The 17,892-nt window shown below is 35.4% G+C and overlaps 1 protein-coding gene across 6 annotated transcripts in view; it reads right to left on the bottom strand.

The window, feature by feature from the left end:
• CEP120 (centrosomal protein 120) overlaps window positions 1–17,892 on the bottom strand; it is an 83,019-nt gene that overhangs the window by 26,162 nt on the left and 38,965 nt on the right. For all 6 annotated transcript variants that reach the window (XM_032476593.1, XM_032476594.1, XM_032476592.1 and 3 more), the window contains 10 exons: window positions 17,339–17,566; window positions 16,126–16,342; window positions 14,726–14,903; window positions 12,448–12,597; window positions 11,597–11,779; window positions 9,779–9,875; window positions 9,542–9,694; window positions 8,877–8,966; window positions 2,660–2,752; window positions 1,448–1,609 (listed from right to left, as the gene is read on the bottom strand). In XM_032476593.1, coding sequence (XP_032332484.1) covers window positions 1,448–1,609; window positions 2,660–2,752; window positions 8,877–8,966; window positions 9,542–9,694; window positions 9,779–9,875; window positions 11,597–11,779; window positions 12,448–12,597; window positions 14,726–14,903; window positions 16,126–16,342; window positions 17,339–17,566 — 1,551 coding nt within the window. The remainder of the gene's footprint in view (window positions 1–1,447; window positions 1,610–2,659; window positions 2,753–8,876; window positions 8,967–9,541; window positions 9,695–9,778; window positions 9,876–11,596; window positions 11,780–12,447; window positions 12,598–14,725; window positions 14,904–16,125; window positions 16,343–17,338; window positions 17,567–17,892) is intronic.

The following is a 17,892-nucleotide window of genomic DNA, read 5'->3' on the forward strand; positions in this document are numbered from 1 at the left end:
CTGCTGTAACATATCCTAAAGAAAGAGAATAGGAGAATGATATCTCAAGAAACCATAAAACAAAAACTTGACCTAGACTTGGGCAGCAGGGGTCAGGGAAGATTTCTCTGAGAAAGTGATGCTTCAGCTGGAAACTGAAGGATTAGTATAGTTCACTAGGCCCAGAAAAGACAGAACACACAAAGATCCTAAGGGTGACACATGCCCGGTATGCCTGAGGACCTGAACAAGACCAGCGTCGCTGGAGAGCACAGAGCAAGGGTGACAGGGTGGGAGATGAGGTGAGACAGGCAGGCTGGGTCCAAAGTATGCAGAGTCTTGTAGGGCAGGGTAGTAATTTGATCCTTACCCATGAGAGAAAGGTGTCATGATTCCCAAATTTCAAAAACATCACTCAGGCTGTGACAGGAATAACAGGTTACAGGGGTCAATTACTGAAATCCAGAACACTTACAGGAAGGTCCAGTATGGGTAGGAGGATAATGTTGGGTTTTAAAAGCCTTTTAAGACACCCAAGCAGAGATGTCAAAAAGGCGATGAGACAAATGAGTCTAGACAGGTTCGGGATAGCAGTGTGTAAGTCTCAGAGGTACAGATTTATCTCTGAAGCCAGGGGCATAAGTAAGATTGTTTTGCACAAAATAATTACTGAGCCTGAAGGAAGTACAACATTTAATGGCTAGATAAAGGAAAATAAGCCTGCAAAGGACCTGAGAGGTGGCCAGAAAAGTCGAAAAAAATAAGGAGAATGGTGTTACAAAAGCTGAGACAAGAGAATATACAAAAACAAGGACAATAGTGTTGATGCTGTCAGTAAGACTGAGTTACATGAGAAAAGAAAAAAACCCACTGAACTTAGTGACCGAGCCGCTGGTTGCTTCTCTGACAACTGGCTGGCTGGGGCGATGGGGATGGAAAGCTCAGGGGGTGGGTTGAGAGATGACTGAAGGAGAGAAAATGGAAAGGAGCATAGACAATTCTCTCATGGAATTTGGTTAACTGAACTTGGTCCAGTGATGCATATAGTTTCCTTAAATTTTTCTTAATTTTTTTCTTTTAAATGGAGGTAATGGGGATTCTACCCAGTACCTCATGCATGCTAAGCAGGTGCTCTACCACTGAGCTATACCCCCTGGTCCAGTGATATATGAAAAACATCTATGTTTGCTAAAAGGAGATTTACTAGGAAAAGATTTTACATTGAGAATTAACTAAAATAAAGTACAACTTAAGCAACTATTTCTAAGGGGGGTGAAATTACTCCAATAAAGTCCTTAGCTTTGACTTAGGAACAGAAGGTCTAACTTAAAGAACACCTGAATCTCAGTGCAAGGAATATGATTAATAGTCCAAATTACTGTGAATTTTTATAACTTTAGTGAACCATTTCTATTATGTCTAGAATGCAATTAAACTCTTAAAGAGGTGATAGCTATTTTAATCCCACCTGTTGCTGAAGTCGATGTTTATCTTCTTCTAGCTGCTTGATCTTTAACCTTTCTAGTTCAACTTGGTGGACACAATCTTCTTTGGCCCTGCGGACAGAGTCCTGGAGTTCCTGCAGGTTCCGTTCACGTTCTGATTTCAGCTCCTTTCTTTCTCTTTGAAGCTTAAAACAGGTACATCTTTAAATGGTTGACCCATTACTAGCTGTATTATATTGTTCAATATTCTGTCATCCTTATTCACAGTCAAATGTTCAGAGTATTTTACAAATCTATTATCAGATCATTTTCAGTTAGAGTTAACATTTATTTATTGAAATTATAAATTTTTAATCATTTAATTCTAAAATACAAAGTATATCCAAAAATCCATGCATGATATATAAATTCAATTGAAAAGGCCCCAATAGCTGAAAATCCCTATTTGAATAAAACCTGTTTTATTATGTAAGCAAATATGCCCAAGTTTCTTTTCTTTAGAAAATTATTTTCTGCCTGATCACAAAGAAGATAACAGAGCCTTAGTATTAGGAACAAATACACATTATATTTAGGTTTAAATATGTGTATCAATTTAGAAGTCCCCGAAAATGTGTAAAAGCTAAGGTTAGGGTGACATGCTGAGAAAATTTTAAGAACACATTTGGGTAAAGAAGAGGCATATAAATTTCATGTGGAAGAAACTCTAATCATTCGAAATGATCTTTATAGTAATTTAAAAAAGCATTTAGGGTAAAATTTAGTGAAGACCTAATAAAATGCTAACTAGGCACAGTACTAAAGTAAGTGTACACTTTCTTGGGATCTGACCTTTAATGGGCAAGAAGATACACCCTTCTCACTGAAAACACAGCTGGGGTTCTAGGCCCCTGAGCCTGTGCTACATTTTTTCTTTGCTCTGGTCAGTGCAACTGTCCATTCCCTCCACACGATTGGAAAGGTAACCAAAACTCTCCCCACTACGGCAGAAGTCAGCCCAGGCTGACGGAGGGACAGTTAACCATTTCAAGTAACAAATGTTTTCTACGTATTCCTTACACTCTGACATATAAAATGTGCTTTATCCAGCTGAGTAGTAGTTTTCTCCGTAATGTCTCAAAGACTGTTTCCATGAACTGTATTTTATACAAATATAAAGGAAAAACAAATGAATGGCATGAACGTTAATACATGGACTCTGTGAAGTAAAGACAGATGGCAGACGGATACAGTACCTCCGATTCTGCAGCGGCAAGCTGCTGCTCTCGCCTCTCCAGGTCAATTAGGGTTTTCTGAAGTTTTCCTTCTAGAATAGTATATTCAGCCACCTAAAATAGAATAAAAGTTTCCTTATCTTTTCCTCAAATTCAAAACACAAATTTAAAAATGTATATATTATTATTTTACAGAAATAGAGGACTGAGAATAGGAAAATCATGAATTATATCCACCAATTCAAAGTAGAAATTCTTTCTACTCTACTCTAAGGAAGGAAGCCTATCTAGCTTCTGCATGGCTATCTCTAGTAACGTTCAGTGTCCCAAGGAAGCGCTTCTGCCACTGGTAGGTAGTGAGACTGCTAGTAGGATCTTCTGTTTAGTCAAAACTGAGCTCCTTAAAAATCTTCCTTGAGATGGTGGAGGTGGATTGCTCAGCCTGAGGACAAGCACCCAGAGAAAGTGCTCTTGGAGGGAATCTCTCTAAAACTGGAACGAAGGGAAGAGAACGCTGCCCGAGCAGCTGCCCTAGCAGAGGCTGCAATAAAAAGACAGTTCTTGGGCTCACAAACTTCATGCAAGGGTAATATTAGAGTGGGACTGGGGCTTGCTTTAGAAGGTGAGCACACCCGTGGCATGTGCTGCACTGAACAAAGGAAAATGAAGACCTATTAACAGGGTGAGGAAAGAATGTACTGAAGTTGCTAAGTGGAATTCACTGAACATGTTAATTTCTACTAAATGCAGGATATGTACAAGCACTAAAGAAAGCATGATGAATTGGACTCAATCTTTGACTTCAAGCACAGTTGAAGAAGAGGTTCACACAACTAACAATTATGGTCACATTGTTTAAGTGTGGTATTGGCAAAAAAACACACATGTGGATCAATAGAACAGAATAGAGAGCACAGAAATAAACCCACAGACCTGTGGTCAATTAGTCTTCAACAAAGGAGGCAAGAATATACAACAGAGAAAAGACAGTCTCTTTAGCAAGTGCTGTTGGGAAAACTGGACAGCAGCATGTCAATCAATGAAGTTAGAACACTCCTTCAGACCATACAGAAAAATAAACTCAAAATGGCATAAAGACTTATATATGTAAGAAAAGACACAATAAACCTCCTAGAAGAAAACATAGGCAAAACATTCTCTGACATAAATCTTAGCAATGTTCTCCTAGTGCAGTCTACCCAAGCAATAGAAATAAGAGCAAAATAAACAAATGTGACCTTAATTACAACCTTTTGCACAGCAGAGGAAACATTAAGGGAAACAAAACGACAACCTACAGTGTAAAAGAAAATATTTGCAAATGATGCCACTGACAGACATTTAATTTCCAGAATATATAAATAGCTCATACAACATAGTAACAAAAACTCCATCCAAAAGTGGGCAGAAGACCCAAACAAGCAATTCTCCAATGAAGATATACAAATGGCCAGTAGGCACATGAAAAAAGGCTCAATATCACTAATTATCAGAGAAATGCAAATCAAAACTACAATGAGATATCATCTCACACCAGTCAGAATGACCATCTTTAAAAAGTCCATGAATGATAAATGTTGGCAAGGGTGTGGAGAAAAGGGAACCCTCCTACACTGCTCGCGGTAATGTCATTTGGTATAGCCACTATGGAAAAACACTATGGAGATTCCTCAAAAAAATAGACTTATGATATGACCCAGCAGTCCTACTCCAGGGCATATATCTAGAGGGAACTCTAAATCAAAAAAGATACATGCACCCTCAGTGTTCACAGTGGCACTAAAGACAGTAGCCAAGACATAGAAACAACTGAAATGTCCATCGACAGATGACTGGATAAAGTAGTTGTGGTGTATTTATACAATGGAATACTCCTCAGCCATAAAAAAGAATAAAATAATGCCATCTGCAAGAACATGGATGGACCTGGAGAATGTCATTCTAAGTGAAGTAAGCCAGAAAGAAAAAGAAAAAGAAAGTATGATATCACTCATCTGTGAAAAAAAGAATAAGAGAACACTAATGAACTCATATACAAAAGAGAAATGAACTTGCATACTTAATAAACAATCTTATGGTTAACAGGGGAGAAGGGATGGGAAGGGATAAATTTGGGAGTTTGAGATTTACAAATGTTAGCGACTATATATAAAAATAGATTTTAAAAGTTTCTTCTGCATAGCACAGGTAACTATGTATGTACATGCATGACTGGGACATAGTGCTGTATACCAGAAACTGAAACATTGTAACTGACTATATAATTCATTTTTTTAAAAGGACACATTGTTTTAAAATGCTGGAACAGATAACATTATAGTAAGTGGGTTGATCAGGGAATGAAAGACAACTTGCAATAGTAGAACATCGTATTTTGAACGGTAGTGTTCTGGAAAGTTGTAGATCGAAATTTATATAAAATGATGTCAAGGGAAACAAGGTCTAGAGGGAAGAAAATGTCACACGTATATCGCAGCCTGAGAAACAGGCATGGAAGAAACGATTATCTTCATCACTAATGGTGAGGAATGGTTGTAGATTCAAGAGGAGGAGGAGGAGGAGTATAGAGGAAAGAGGAGGAGTAAGAGGAGGAGAAGGGTAGGGGCAGTATCTCTCTCACTATATGATGGAGGAGGAGGCAGCAGCTAGTGTGTCTGTCCCTGTCTCTCTGTCTTACTAATAAAGGAGGAGGAGAATGCTAGTGTCTCAGATTCTGTCCCTGTTCCTGTCTCTTTCTTACGAATAGAGAAGGAGTAGGAGGAGTCAGCTAGGGTTTGTCTGTTTTTGTCTTGCTTTCTATGTATATTATCTACCTACCTAAGTAATGGAGGAGGAGGAGGTAGTGGCTGCTTTCTGTAATTCTTTCTATCTCTATGCTAACCTACTTATCTATGTATCTACCTACTGAATGGAGGAAGAGGAGGATAGCATCTCTGTCATTCTTTCTTGCTATCTATCTGTATTTCTATCTACCTACCAAATAGTGGAGAAGGTGGCTAGCATCTCTATCATTTTTCTATCTTTCTATCTACCTACTTCTCTACCTACATACCTTCCTATCCACCTTCCTACCTACCCTCCTATGTACGTTCCTACCTACCTACCTACCTAATGGAGGAGGAGGAAGCAGCTAGCATCTCTGTCATTCTTTCTATCTACCTTCCTATCTACCTACCTAATGGAGGAAGAAGAGGCACCTAGCATCTCTCATTCCATGTATCTACCTACCTTCCTACCTACCTACCTCCCTACCTCCCTCCCTAATGGAGAAGGCAGCGGCGGCTAGCGTCTCTTACCATTCTTTCTACCTTTCTACGTATCTACCTTTGTACCTATCTACCCACCTTCCGACCTTCCTATCTATCTATCTACCTGCCTAATGGAGGAAGAGGAGGCGGGTAGTGTCTCTATCATTCTATCTTTCTATCTACCTACCTCTCTACCTTCCTGTGTTTTATTGCTTTACTGCACCTAAATGGAGATTTATGAAGCTCAGCTCAGCTATACCTATATGTGTATCAGTGAAGGCTGGGGCAAGTATTCAGACTGACCTATTTCCATTTATTAAGATGTGGAATCAACAAGAACAAATTTATATAGGATGAAGATAGTTTGTGTTTAGACATGTTAAATTTGAGATGCATGTTAGCCAGTAGGCAGTGAGTGCAGGCAGCTGAATAGTCAAACACAGACTCACGGAAGAGGGTGAATGGATATAGACCTTATATATGTGTAATATGTGCACAGTGTATATAATTTGTATATAATGGCAAGAAAGTGGCTGAGATCACCCAAGGAGTGACTACACAGAGAGCAAAGAGATTAAAGGACTGGGCTTTGGAGCAAGCCAATAAAGCCCAGAGAGGCTGAGATAAAGAGAAGGATCTAGCATGATGATTAAGGAGACCAGTGAAGACAGTAGAACAGTAGGATAGTAAAGAAAATCAAGTAGAGGGAAGTGTTTTAGAAAGGCAGAGATCACACTGGGTGAGGATGAGGGACGCTTGTTTAAGAAAACCAGTGTGAATTAATTGTTCTACAGACTCAGAAAATGAAACTGGTTAGGGCAAGCAGTAGGACTGTAGGGTAGCACTGAGGATCCCTTAAGGCTTGAGATCTTGAACTTCCTTAATTTCATTTCCTTAATATCCACTTTCCTTTTGTTCACAATCATGTCATTATCTTACCTTACTGTTAGGTTTTCAGCCTTTATTTTCATTTATACACATATTACTGCTTTGCTGGTCTCCCTGACTTTAGTCTCACATTCCTTTGTTCCATTCACTATACCTCCATCAAAACAACTGTTCTAAAGTGAAAATCTAATTTTCTTATTCCCTTATATAAAAGACACCATGAAAAGAAAATTTCTCAAATTTCTATCTTTATCAAGCAGGGTTTATCATTTGCACCACAGCAGTGTCAACTGATTTGCGTGACTGTTTTCTCTACATTCTCCTAAAATGGTAAACAACTCTATCATTGTAGATGCATAGGAAAAAGTTATTCCACTACCAACCATGGATGCCTCTGGATATTAGGGCTTAATTCTCTCTGAAAACCCTGGCAAACAAGGATCAAGTCCATACTCCTCAAAATGGAATACAAAAGCATTTACATTACCTCCCCTTCCTCATTTCTTGAGGTACAGCCTTTCCTCCCTTCTTCACATCAAGCTACATACAATTTTCTTAATACTAAGCCTGTTTCAAACTTCTATTTATAATGTCCCTTGATCACCTGGCAATATCTATTAATCTTCACCAAAGTGAAAGTATGATCTTATCTATGAACCACTTCCTCATGCTGCCTTATGCAGAATTGATGTCATCCTTCTTTGTGGGTATGATAGCTATTCCAGCTATCTTATGGGAAGTCATAAGGAAGACAGAATAAATATTATCTATTCAGAGGGCAGAAGACCAGAATATTATAGTCATAAATTACTTTAGGACAAATTCATTAGTTAACAATCATTGAGTTTAGCATGATCATCTGTACAAGGTGATTATAAAAGGCAAAATGTAAAAGGAGAAAAAAATGACCATATACTGGTGTCCAAAAATAAAGGTCTGGTATAGTTGCAAATATTTTCAATTCACCTCTGAGGCCCCAACTGACTGTAATATTATCTACTTCAAGGTCAACTAAGGCTTCATTTGTTTGGGGAAAAGTTTATAACTGAAAAGAATGAATTATTATATCTATCTACTCTTTCTCAGGTAACAGAATAATTCTTCCAAAATGGTCTCAAAAGATGACAAAAAAAGAAAGAACTGGAAGATTTAAAAACCAAATCAACCACAATGATACACTTTTAGGTGCAGCTCATGTGCATGAAATATTCATTTACTATTACAAATATAATAATAATGTATACTATTTGAGTTCTAACTTGATGTCATTTATTATACGGACTGGTTCACCATTTCATCTTGAATTGATGGACTATTAGCTAGTTAATATCTTTTTTTGTAGGAAGATACAAGCTTTTCATAGTAAGTAAATGAGCTTCAATTTACTATTAGCTCATTATTTTGTGCAGAATAGCAGAAATAAAAATAAATTAGTTGCATAATGTTCCACCAACATTACATAGACTCCCTCAGGTAAACTTTCAAAGTATTGATGAAGTCACATATTGTTTTAAACTTCAGATTAATTTTAAAAATATGAATTTTACAAACCTCAACACTGGAAAACTCAATTGTTTTGTTTTAAATTGCATTGTTTTAAAAAATGGCTTAAAGATTAACTCATCTTAAAAGTTAGATGAAAAATTTTAAAATTTAAATATTTTCCAGATTACTCAGATTCAACTAACATAATACTTGAAAACTGTGAATACTACTTGACATAAAAGTCACTTTTAAATAAAACTAGTACAATGCTTAAATATGTGTAAGGATTTCTAGTTATCATTTGGTTATTTGAATATTTCTTGAAATAAAAACTGGTGTAGTCTTACCTTCTCCTTCTTTGATCTTTTTTTTTAAAGCTCATTTTTTATATTTATTCACTTTTTGAGTGAGTAAGTAACCCATCAGCAGGGTTCAAAATCCAGAGTATACCTTACAGTGAAAAACTTCCCCCAGCCCTGACCTATCCATTAACTTTATCCAGACCAATACAACTGCTATAATTAGTTAATCCTTCAAGAGATTTTCTTTAACATATAGCGAAGGTACGATCATTAATATTCTTCTTCTCCTCCTTCAATTTTTATACAAGTTATTACCTTTTTCTTTACTAGTGATTCTCTCTCTCGGTCCCTTTTTTTCCATTCCTCTGCAAGAGCTTGCATATGAGCGAGTTCTTTCTGCTTTAGCTATAAAAAGAAGAAAAATAAAGTAAAAATATAAACCCTATATATTTCAAAAACAACAAATCAGCTACTTTCAGTTAAATAATTAATACTGATCACTGATACATTTCTTTCAGGCATTCTACTTTATTTGAAACAAAAGAGAGAATGCCTGAGGTGACTGATATCCATATAATTATAATTCAGGACAAAGTTAATGGTAAGCTGTTTTCTACCTTTTCCTGTTTAACAACTGATGATTCCAGATTCCAGGAGGGTATGCTAAATGAGGACCCGAAATGAAAAGAAACCTTCAAGTTCTTAACCTCTGAATTCTAACTTTCAGTGCTAATTGTGCCCATGAATCATGGAGAAAGTTTAGGGGAATCCGCCTAAGTGGATTCTGCCCAGATGTCTCATTGAGTATTTTTTTATTCTCCTTTTTTTTTTTTTTTTTTTTTAAAGAGTAAGGATTCTTGAATTCAAAGGGACTAGCTAGATAGGGTACTCATGGAACATAGAGACAAAAGCCTACTATGGAGAAGAAAAAATACACAAAAATAGAGTTTTAAAGTAACATTTAAAAAGTAAAAAGTAACCTGATTTTCAAAAATGTCTTCTTGCATCTCCTTCCACATTTCTAGCTCAAGTGCTGCTTTGTATTCCAAGGTTTCACGAGGCTCTGTTTGGATTTCTGAAGGACAAGGCGCTGGAGGAAGAGAAGATGGCTTTTGTTGTACAGCAGATAAACCCTAGGATATGAATGAAAAAAGCATACTGAAACAAACATACACACATATACAAAGAATAATTTCATGCCATTCAATGACATTTACCTGAGAAGAATCAGAGACAAAAACCTCACGCATTTTTACTAGTCCATAATCTTCCAGAGTCACGGTGTAAGAAAGATCTATTATCCTGTTATTTGACCTACAAACGAAATCAGAAATACCTTAAAACTCGTGGAAACACTTTTATATTATTTTTCCTTCTATCTCCCCAATGCTAGGGCATTGAATAGGCAACGTATCTTGTGCCTGATACTTGCTGCTCAAAGTGTGGCAGCTTCAGACTTCAAGACCTTCCATATAAATGATTTTATTTGATCACCAATACCATATTAAGTACATACATACATTTACTAGAAAATGACATACAACAGTTGTAGATTATTTGAAAAGACCGAAAGTATAAAAAAATTTTTAATCTCACTGCCCACCAGTAAATACTGCTAAAATTTAATTTCCTTCCTCTTTTTTATATATATGTAGATATAGGTGCTCTCATGCATGTTAAAATCATAGTTTTGTCCTTTTTTCCCATTTACAGAGGAGCATTTTCTCCTGTGTAATGACAAATATTAATTCAAAAATGTAATTTTTAATGCCTGTAAAACATACTAATGAATTTATGTAGTAAAATTTTTAAAAATTAAAAATTATTAATTATTCTCAACTATTTTTCTCCTTTTCCTGGGATGAACACATTTATTCACAAATCTTTAACTGTATAGGAGCATGGTTTCAGGATTAATTCCTAGAAGTAGGATAATTTTCTTAATAATAAATACCTTCCTGTATCTCAAAACTGCATGTAGTATTTAATATTAAATAAAGATAAAATGTTAGAGGCAAATAAATTCTTGGCAACAAAAAAACATGGCTTTGTCTAAATCAAATAAAACCTTAACAAATACATCCCACACAACTAGAACTCTTAATCAACTTTTATGTTTTCTTCTTCTAATCTCACAGATTTCAGAAAAAGTAAATGAAATAAAAGGAAGCACTATCATATCTGAAGTTGTCCTTTAGGAAAATCTCATAAAACTGTCTACAGAGCAGGGCAATGAAAGTTAATATTCCTAACAAACAGCATTAAAATAACTTCAAGTAATGACTGTTTTCATTATATTCTACACAAAATAACTCATTCTCTAAAAACCTGTTCCAAGATCTCCAACTGAATAAAAAGCTTTACTAGACACTTCACTCTCTGAAAGTGGCTATGGATGAGAAAGAATAAGAGACAAAATTTCAGTAATACTTGTAGATCTCAGCTTTTTACTGGGCCTGATTTTCTTCTAGATTCTTACTATGCTTTTAAAAAAAAAAAAAGGCATGTGATATATAAGGTTAAAATCAATTAAAACTTCTATTATTAAATATAAAAAGTTCATGCAACAAATATTATTTTGCCTAAAACATACGAACTCAAGTTTTTCACTGCAGCAGCGAATTTCAGGGCAAAGAACAATACTTATTTTTTAAAGTGCCAAATCTTTTGTAACAGTCTCAAACTAGATTTGAGGCAAAAGTTAAAGTATTTTTCAAGCAGAAAAATTCAAAACAGTGTAAAACTCCATTATAAATTTGACCTTGAATTACTAAATTTAAAACATGCAATCTTGAACTTAAAATTGCCAGGCTAAAGAAAGGAGAGATACTCAACTTTCTGAGTAAGCATTACAGTATTATGGTAGCACACATTCTCGCTGTGAGAGTATACAGTAGGGGTCAAAAAGCTGACGAGCAAACTGAGATATAGCCCCCATAGGTCAAAGAGAAAAGGTCAAAAACGAAAGGATAAGAATGTAGGTAGCTAATCAGAATAAGAAGCAAAGCTAAGACCAATTATAGGAACCGTATTACCCTTGTGCTGCTATAATAGGCACACTTTCACTGTAGGTTTGTCGCCAACACTGTTCACCATTTGAACCTAAAAAGCGAGTCTTTTCTGAAGACAAGACATTAGAAAGTTGGATTCTGGCGACTCCCAGAAGTAAATCTTTACTCATTTTATCCTTGTGCCATAATTCAACCAGTAATGGAATCCTAAGGAAAAGAGAAACACATGACCATAACTATCAACTCTGAACTAAGACTTCTGGACTAAAATTTCTGAATTCTTTTCATGTAGTCAAAGATGTTTTTGTTACCTGGAATGTAAAGGCTCAATTCTACAGGTAACAAATAGAAAAATACTACTACATTTTTAACACCTCTTTCTATGCAATGAAGAAAACCCTTCCAACACTATGATTCCTATACAAACGATTAATTATGTGTAGTTAGTTTTCATTCTTCTAAAAAATTTTTTGAATTGTGATACGCTGAGAAAGTAAAATGACATTTCACAGATCTCATTTTTCTTCACAAATCCATTTCATATAGCTGGATCAACACCTTCATTTTATAGATTAAAAAAAAAAAACAGAAAAAGGAAATAATACATGACAGCCATTAGGTGAATCAATAATAAAAACTAAACAGTTTGTATTTATCTTCTCATGTTGTATTAGGAAAAAACAAGACTACTTTTCAGAGTTCCTTCATTACTCACATAGTTTTAAGGAAGTTCTAATATCCAAACTCAGACAAACTCAAAAGCATAAACTTCTGTGGGTTTAAATATACAGGAATTCCTCTTGTTAATAAGATACAAATTTTCAACTGGTGATTTGAGAAAACAGTATCATACACACACACAGTGTATACATTACCTTAAGAAAGTATCCTGCAGCTGATGAGGCAGAGTTGCAAAATCAAATGCACAGTAAGACTGGGGAAGAAAGACTTCCATGTTTTTCCGAACTTCTATAGGAGGGTTAGTCATAATAGGAGCTGCACTTCCAAAGAAAGGATATGAGTACCTAGAATTTAAGAAAAACAAAATCTTATAGTTTACAGATGAGATTTATTAGAAAGGCTGTTTTTAAAAAGTGTAATATTAAGATTATGAGCAAATAGAATTTTTAAAACAGATAAATAAATGTTACAAATACATTATGGTTTTACTCCTATCACCAATTTTTAAATTGTATTTAGTCTTTGAACTGATAATCAATGAGAGCAACTGAAATACATACTACAGATGAATCAAACAGTGACATAACACCATTTCTTTCTTTCATCATAAAAGCCACACCACATTAAATAGAAGAAAGTCTGACTACGGCTGAACTTATTTTGTATTTAAAGTAATGCTCACTTTAATTTCATCTTATATTTTATTATTAAGAAAACTAGAATTGAAACTCTCGTAGTGAAAACTGCTTTTCCTACAGGAAGAATCCTGTGCATACACTCAATTGGTATATAATTACATACACTGAATTTAGATCATCTCAGCAAGTATATCGCCTAGACATTTAATCACTACACTACATAAATTTTATCAAAGTTAAATGCCCAACATTTAAAAAAAAAGAGCTGTACAATGAGTCAAAGACTGAAACACGAGTCCTTATCAACCGATTTCTGTAGAGTCTTAAGTTGATCATAACCATTTCCTTGGGGTAGAATACTTTCTCTTTTCTATGCCAAGTGAATGTCTAGCCTCCCTCATGTATTAACTCTGGAATTTATCTTCACCAGATAGAGTTCTCTGTTTATATGGACCATGTATCCCTAATACTGGGCAAACTGTTGGCACAGTGTAGGCACTTAATGATTATAAACAAAACAAACAAAAAATGATTCTATGGAAAGAAGGAAACACAAAAACTAGTATTAGTGCTTTCTAAGTGGGCTCGTTCAAGGCTTCTCCCTTATAGCATCCAGTTTTAAATCATCTCTGTGCTCTGGCCAACATCATCTCTAAGTTCCTAAGATCAGTTTCTCTAGTAGCAGCGGAAGAGAAAACGGAGTAATTCTTTGTTATATACCCTCTGTGAGGAAAGCTATGTCTATTAAGAGAAAACTTTTCTTTGCCTTTCAATTTAAAAATAAGTAACATTTTAGTAAAGATTCTCTGCCTTTGACATGAGGTAAAATACAGAACTTAAGCTGGATGGACAGACTTCCATTCTGTGACTTTACTATCACACTCAACGCTGGGCCCCTTTGATTCTGTCTGTTATTCACACCAGAGCTCAGAGGATTATGGAAACAACTTGAAAAGGAATCAACTGAAAATTTAGATACAAGGATTTGATTTATGCACCGAAAGGAAAATATGCCTTGAATAACAGGAGGAAGCAATGAGTAGTTGCTGACATTCCTAGGAGTGGCAATCCACAATGATAGGAAGATTTTCTCATTTTAATCACATATAGATCAACAACTTCATTACAGATGCTAATGCTCGCTCCACAGTAATCAATGAGAACCTTAAATACTCCAAACTAAAACAATTATTTTATTACATTCACTATATATATATCTCAGCCAAAAAGTCTAGGAAATGTAAGATTATTAAAACCAAGCCATTGTGTAAAGCCACTTAACTGAGTAAAATATCTGTTTTAATTCTTTAAATTGAACAGTGTGGACACATTCCACTTACAGTTCATTTGGTATGGTTTTTAGATTCATAGGTATGAAACGTATATATTAGGAATATAACCTCCCATTATAATACAGTTTTATATTAAAATCAGATACTGTACTTCCATTATTTCGATCTTTGGCACCTTTTCTAGAAACACCATTTAAGTTCCAGAGTCACTGCATCTTAAACAGGAGCATAAACAAATTATTATAAATACCTACAATTATTGTATCAAAATAGGCAAAACTGTTACTTCTCAAACCACCAGTGCCACCCTGTTTACGTTTAAAGTCATTAGGACAAGCCCCCTCCCCCCATTCTATGACTTCACCATCACACTCAGTGCTGGGCCCCTTTGATTCTGTCCATTATTCACACCATTTAACCAGTCCGCTGATTTAACAAATGTTGTAACTCCTTTGGTGACACTTCTCCTCTGCAACTCCACCAAATAGGGGAAAGGCATATCTCCTCAGAAAATAATACTTTGAAACAAAAGCAAATCACACCTTAATATACAGTTGATTGGAAAGCCAACTTCCAAATCATGGATACTCCTTAAGTCTATTGAAAAGCAAAAATGATGTGATGTTGCTGGAACAGCAATCTTCTGTCCTGAAGCTGTTTCTGAAGCAATGGATGTAGTCACTGGCTGGGCCAGTGAAGCAGGTACAGAAGAAGTGACAGCTGAAATGAACATAAAATTTTTTTAAAAAACTCCACTTGCTAACAGTTTCTTTTAAATTATTCAGATAATTTAAAGATACCATCTCATTTACCTTCAAACATGGAATTTGACTATTTGATTTTATAAACATAGGAACTGAGGCATAAACTTCTTAAAGTGACTTGCCCCAAATTCTGTAGATTTTAATTCCCATTATGGAACTGTTTAAATAACAGCTTACTCTCAACATATATTGCAAAACATAAAACCACACAATACCGATGCAGTAATGTATGACAGCAGCCTGACAGACACTAACTTATTTCCAAGAGGCAGGTGACCATAACTTAGTATTTGAAGGGTTGTATTTGAGACTTACTGCAGATAGAATTACATCACTTTTTAAAAAGTAGTTTGGTTATTTTTAGCACATGTGACAAAGTCTAATAAAAAACTAAAACTTGAAAAGACAGAGGTATCTAGTCCAAACCTGCTATACACCAGAGACATTTAGTGAATGGCCCAAGTCCTGTAGTGGAGCTACTCAGTGACAGAGCTCTTAACTTGCATCCAAACTTCTAACTCCTAATCCACCACTACACTAATTACTTAATGCTACTAAATTTAACTATAGCTCCTTATGTAACAGACGGAGAAATTTTATAAGGCCAGATAAATATGCATTCAAGTATGCATTCTTAGACTATTTCTTAACTTTAGGATCAAAAATGATTATTATGAGGATACAAATTAGATTTCTTAACATATTTGTAATTCTGTAATTCTGAAGGATACTCTAAAGCACATATCACTTATTTACTTTAAGTATTTTCATAAGGGACAAATAAAATAGATGATCATCACACTTAAAAAAAATCATTATTATGAGTTTCCTATAAGATGCAGTTAATAGCTTTTCTCTACAGTTCCAATAAATTCAAGACAGTCAAGAGTCTGCTAAACATCTATTTGAAAGAACTGTAGTCTTTAACTTCTTTTGAATAAGCTACCATTTCTAGTATGAAAGTAAATAAAAAATTCTTACACTTTAGCAAATTCTATCATAAGGTTAAATAAATTGTAATTACTTTAAACTCATTTTTTTTTTAACATCACCACACATTATTGGCTCTTTAAAAACAATTTTTACTTAGAACCCATGAAAACTCTCATAGTCATTTATTCAATTATTAGATGGCTGAAAAATCTATACCTACAAGATTTGTAAAAGGATTATCTTACCCTTTGGATTTGGTTTTGTATCCTTATCATACTGTAAGCTTTCCACTTCACTTTCTGTTGCATCATCTTTTGTTGGAGGTGACTGGTTGTAAGGTGGAACAGGGGACACGCTTGGAGATTTTGGCCCAGTATGTATCTTCTCCTTTATGGGGGTTAAAACTCTCTTCTTTGAATGGTGTGGCTCATTTTCATTCTGGGTCTTTAATTGAATTAAAGACTAAAAACAATTTTTAAATAAAGTATAATTTGCAAAGGACTTTCCTTCATAATCAAGCAAAAAACGTGATTCTGTTTTTAAAAAAGATAAGCTTCCTTTCCCAGTTTGGATATTCCTAGTCTATTTTTCTTCATAATTTGCAAATTTTCTTATAGCATCTAGGACCAGAAAAAGGAAGATGAACAGGAAGGAAATATGATATCCAGAGCTCAGTATCATCCTAATGTGTAAGAAGGGGTATTTGATAAAATAAGTCAAGCATAAGTGAGGATAGGGAATATCCTAGAAATGGTATTCCCACCAAGGCAATACAAAGGAGGTCTATACATTACTAAAAATTAAAAAAAAAAAAAACCTGAAAACCCAGATGTCTAGTATGATGGTCTCTCTTTGCTCCCCAACCTCTAAAAATACATGAATATATGTTTTTTCGAACTCTCACTTCATTCACAACCTACATAAAAAGATTCCATGTAGTTCTTTAAAAGAACAGGACACTAACGTTGATTCTAGGGCAAAATATATAATCAAAAAACATACACATTCAAATAAATGCCCATCTCTATTGCCTAGAGACTGTATGAAGGCTATAAAAAGCACTCATGAGCCAAGACTCTTACCTAAGCTAAGGCTGAGCCAACCAAAAAAGATTCACTAATACCGATTTCCAGAAACTAGGTCTAAAAATGTTCTCTTCTACTGGGGTTCCCTTTCTGCCATAGTCATTGCCTATGAGCTCGGAGTGAGAGGAATTGTTTCTACTACACAAGAAGACTGTTGAAAGGCTCTGGATAGAGTCACTTATGAACCACGACAGAAGCCATGGCACTTTTCAGAAGGGACTTTTTGGAGAGGAGGTATCATATAATGAAGGCCACCAGTGAAGAGTAATAACTATTTTCTTATGCTAGGTAACTCTTCTGAAGTTCCACTTTTGTGAATAATCATGAGCAACATCGAAGAAGCCAGAGGAGGGGAAGCAGGTTCACTACTTGCCTGGGCTTCTATGCCTTCTCTCTGCAGAGCCACAGACACTCCCACAGTGGGGGCCAGCTCCACAGGAATAGGAGCCAGCTTCTGTTTGGCTCGGTTTGGAGGGTCAAGGGTAAAGGCACCCTCAACTGTGACTGGGCGCTGGTTGATTTCTGTACTACCCTTTTTCAGTAATCCGGTTAAGGGTATTTCTGTACTTCCAAGTGACTGGTCTCCACAGCAGAGATGGATCTAACATGAAAGGGAAAATCAAAATCAGGCTTTGTATTTTCTCCTTTATATTAAACACACCAACTTAACAAAAAGTCACAAAATGATCCATAGAAGGAAAACAGAATGCAGGTTATCTTATTGGCCTGCAGTGACTAAGTACGACTATCACACATGATTGTTAAAACTGCTGATAAGCCACAAAGTTTACCCAGAATTCCTTAAAAAGCTATTAATTCTTTTCACTTTTTTCTTTCAGTATGTACACTCTGTGATTGTCACCTTCTTCTCTTTTCTGTCTCTGGTGAGCTATGGTTACTTTCATATTTTACTATGCTTTTTACATA

This window comes from Camelus ferus, chromosome 3 (genome assembly GCF_009834535.1).
Source record: "Camelus ferus isolate YT-003-E chromosome 3, BCGSAC_Cfer_1.0, whole genome shotgun sequence".
In the NCBI taxonomy this organism is placed as follows: Eukaryota; Metazoa; Chordata; class Mammalia; order Artiodactyla; family Camelidae; genus Camelus; species Camelus ferus.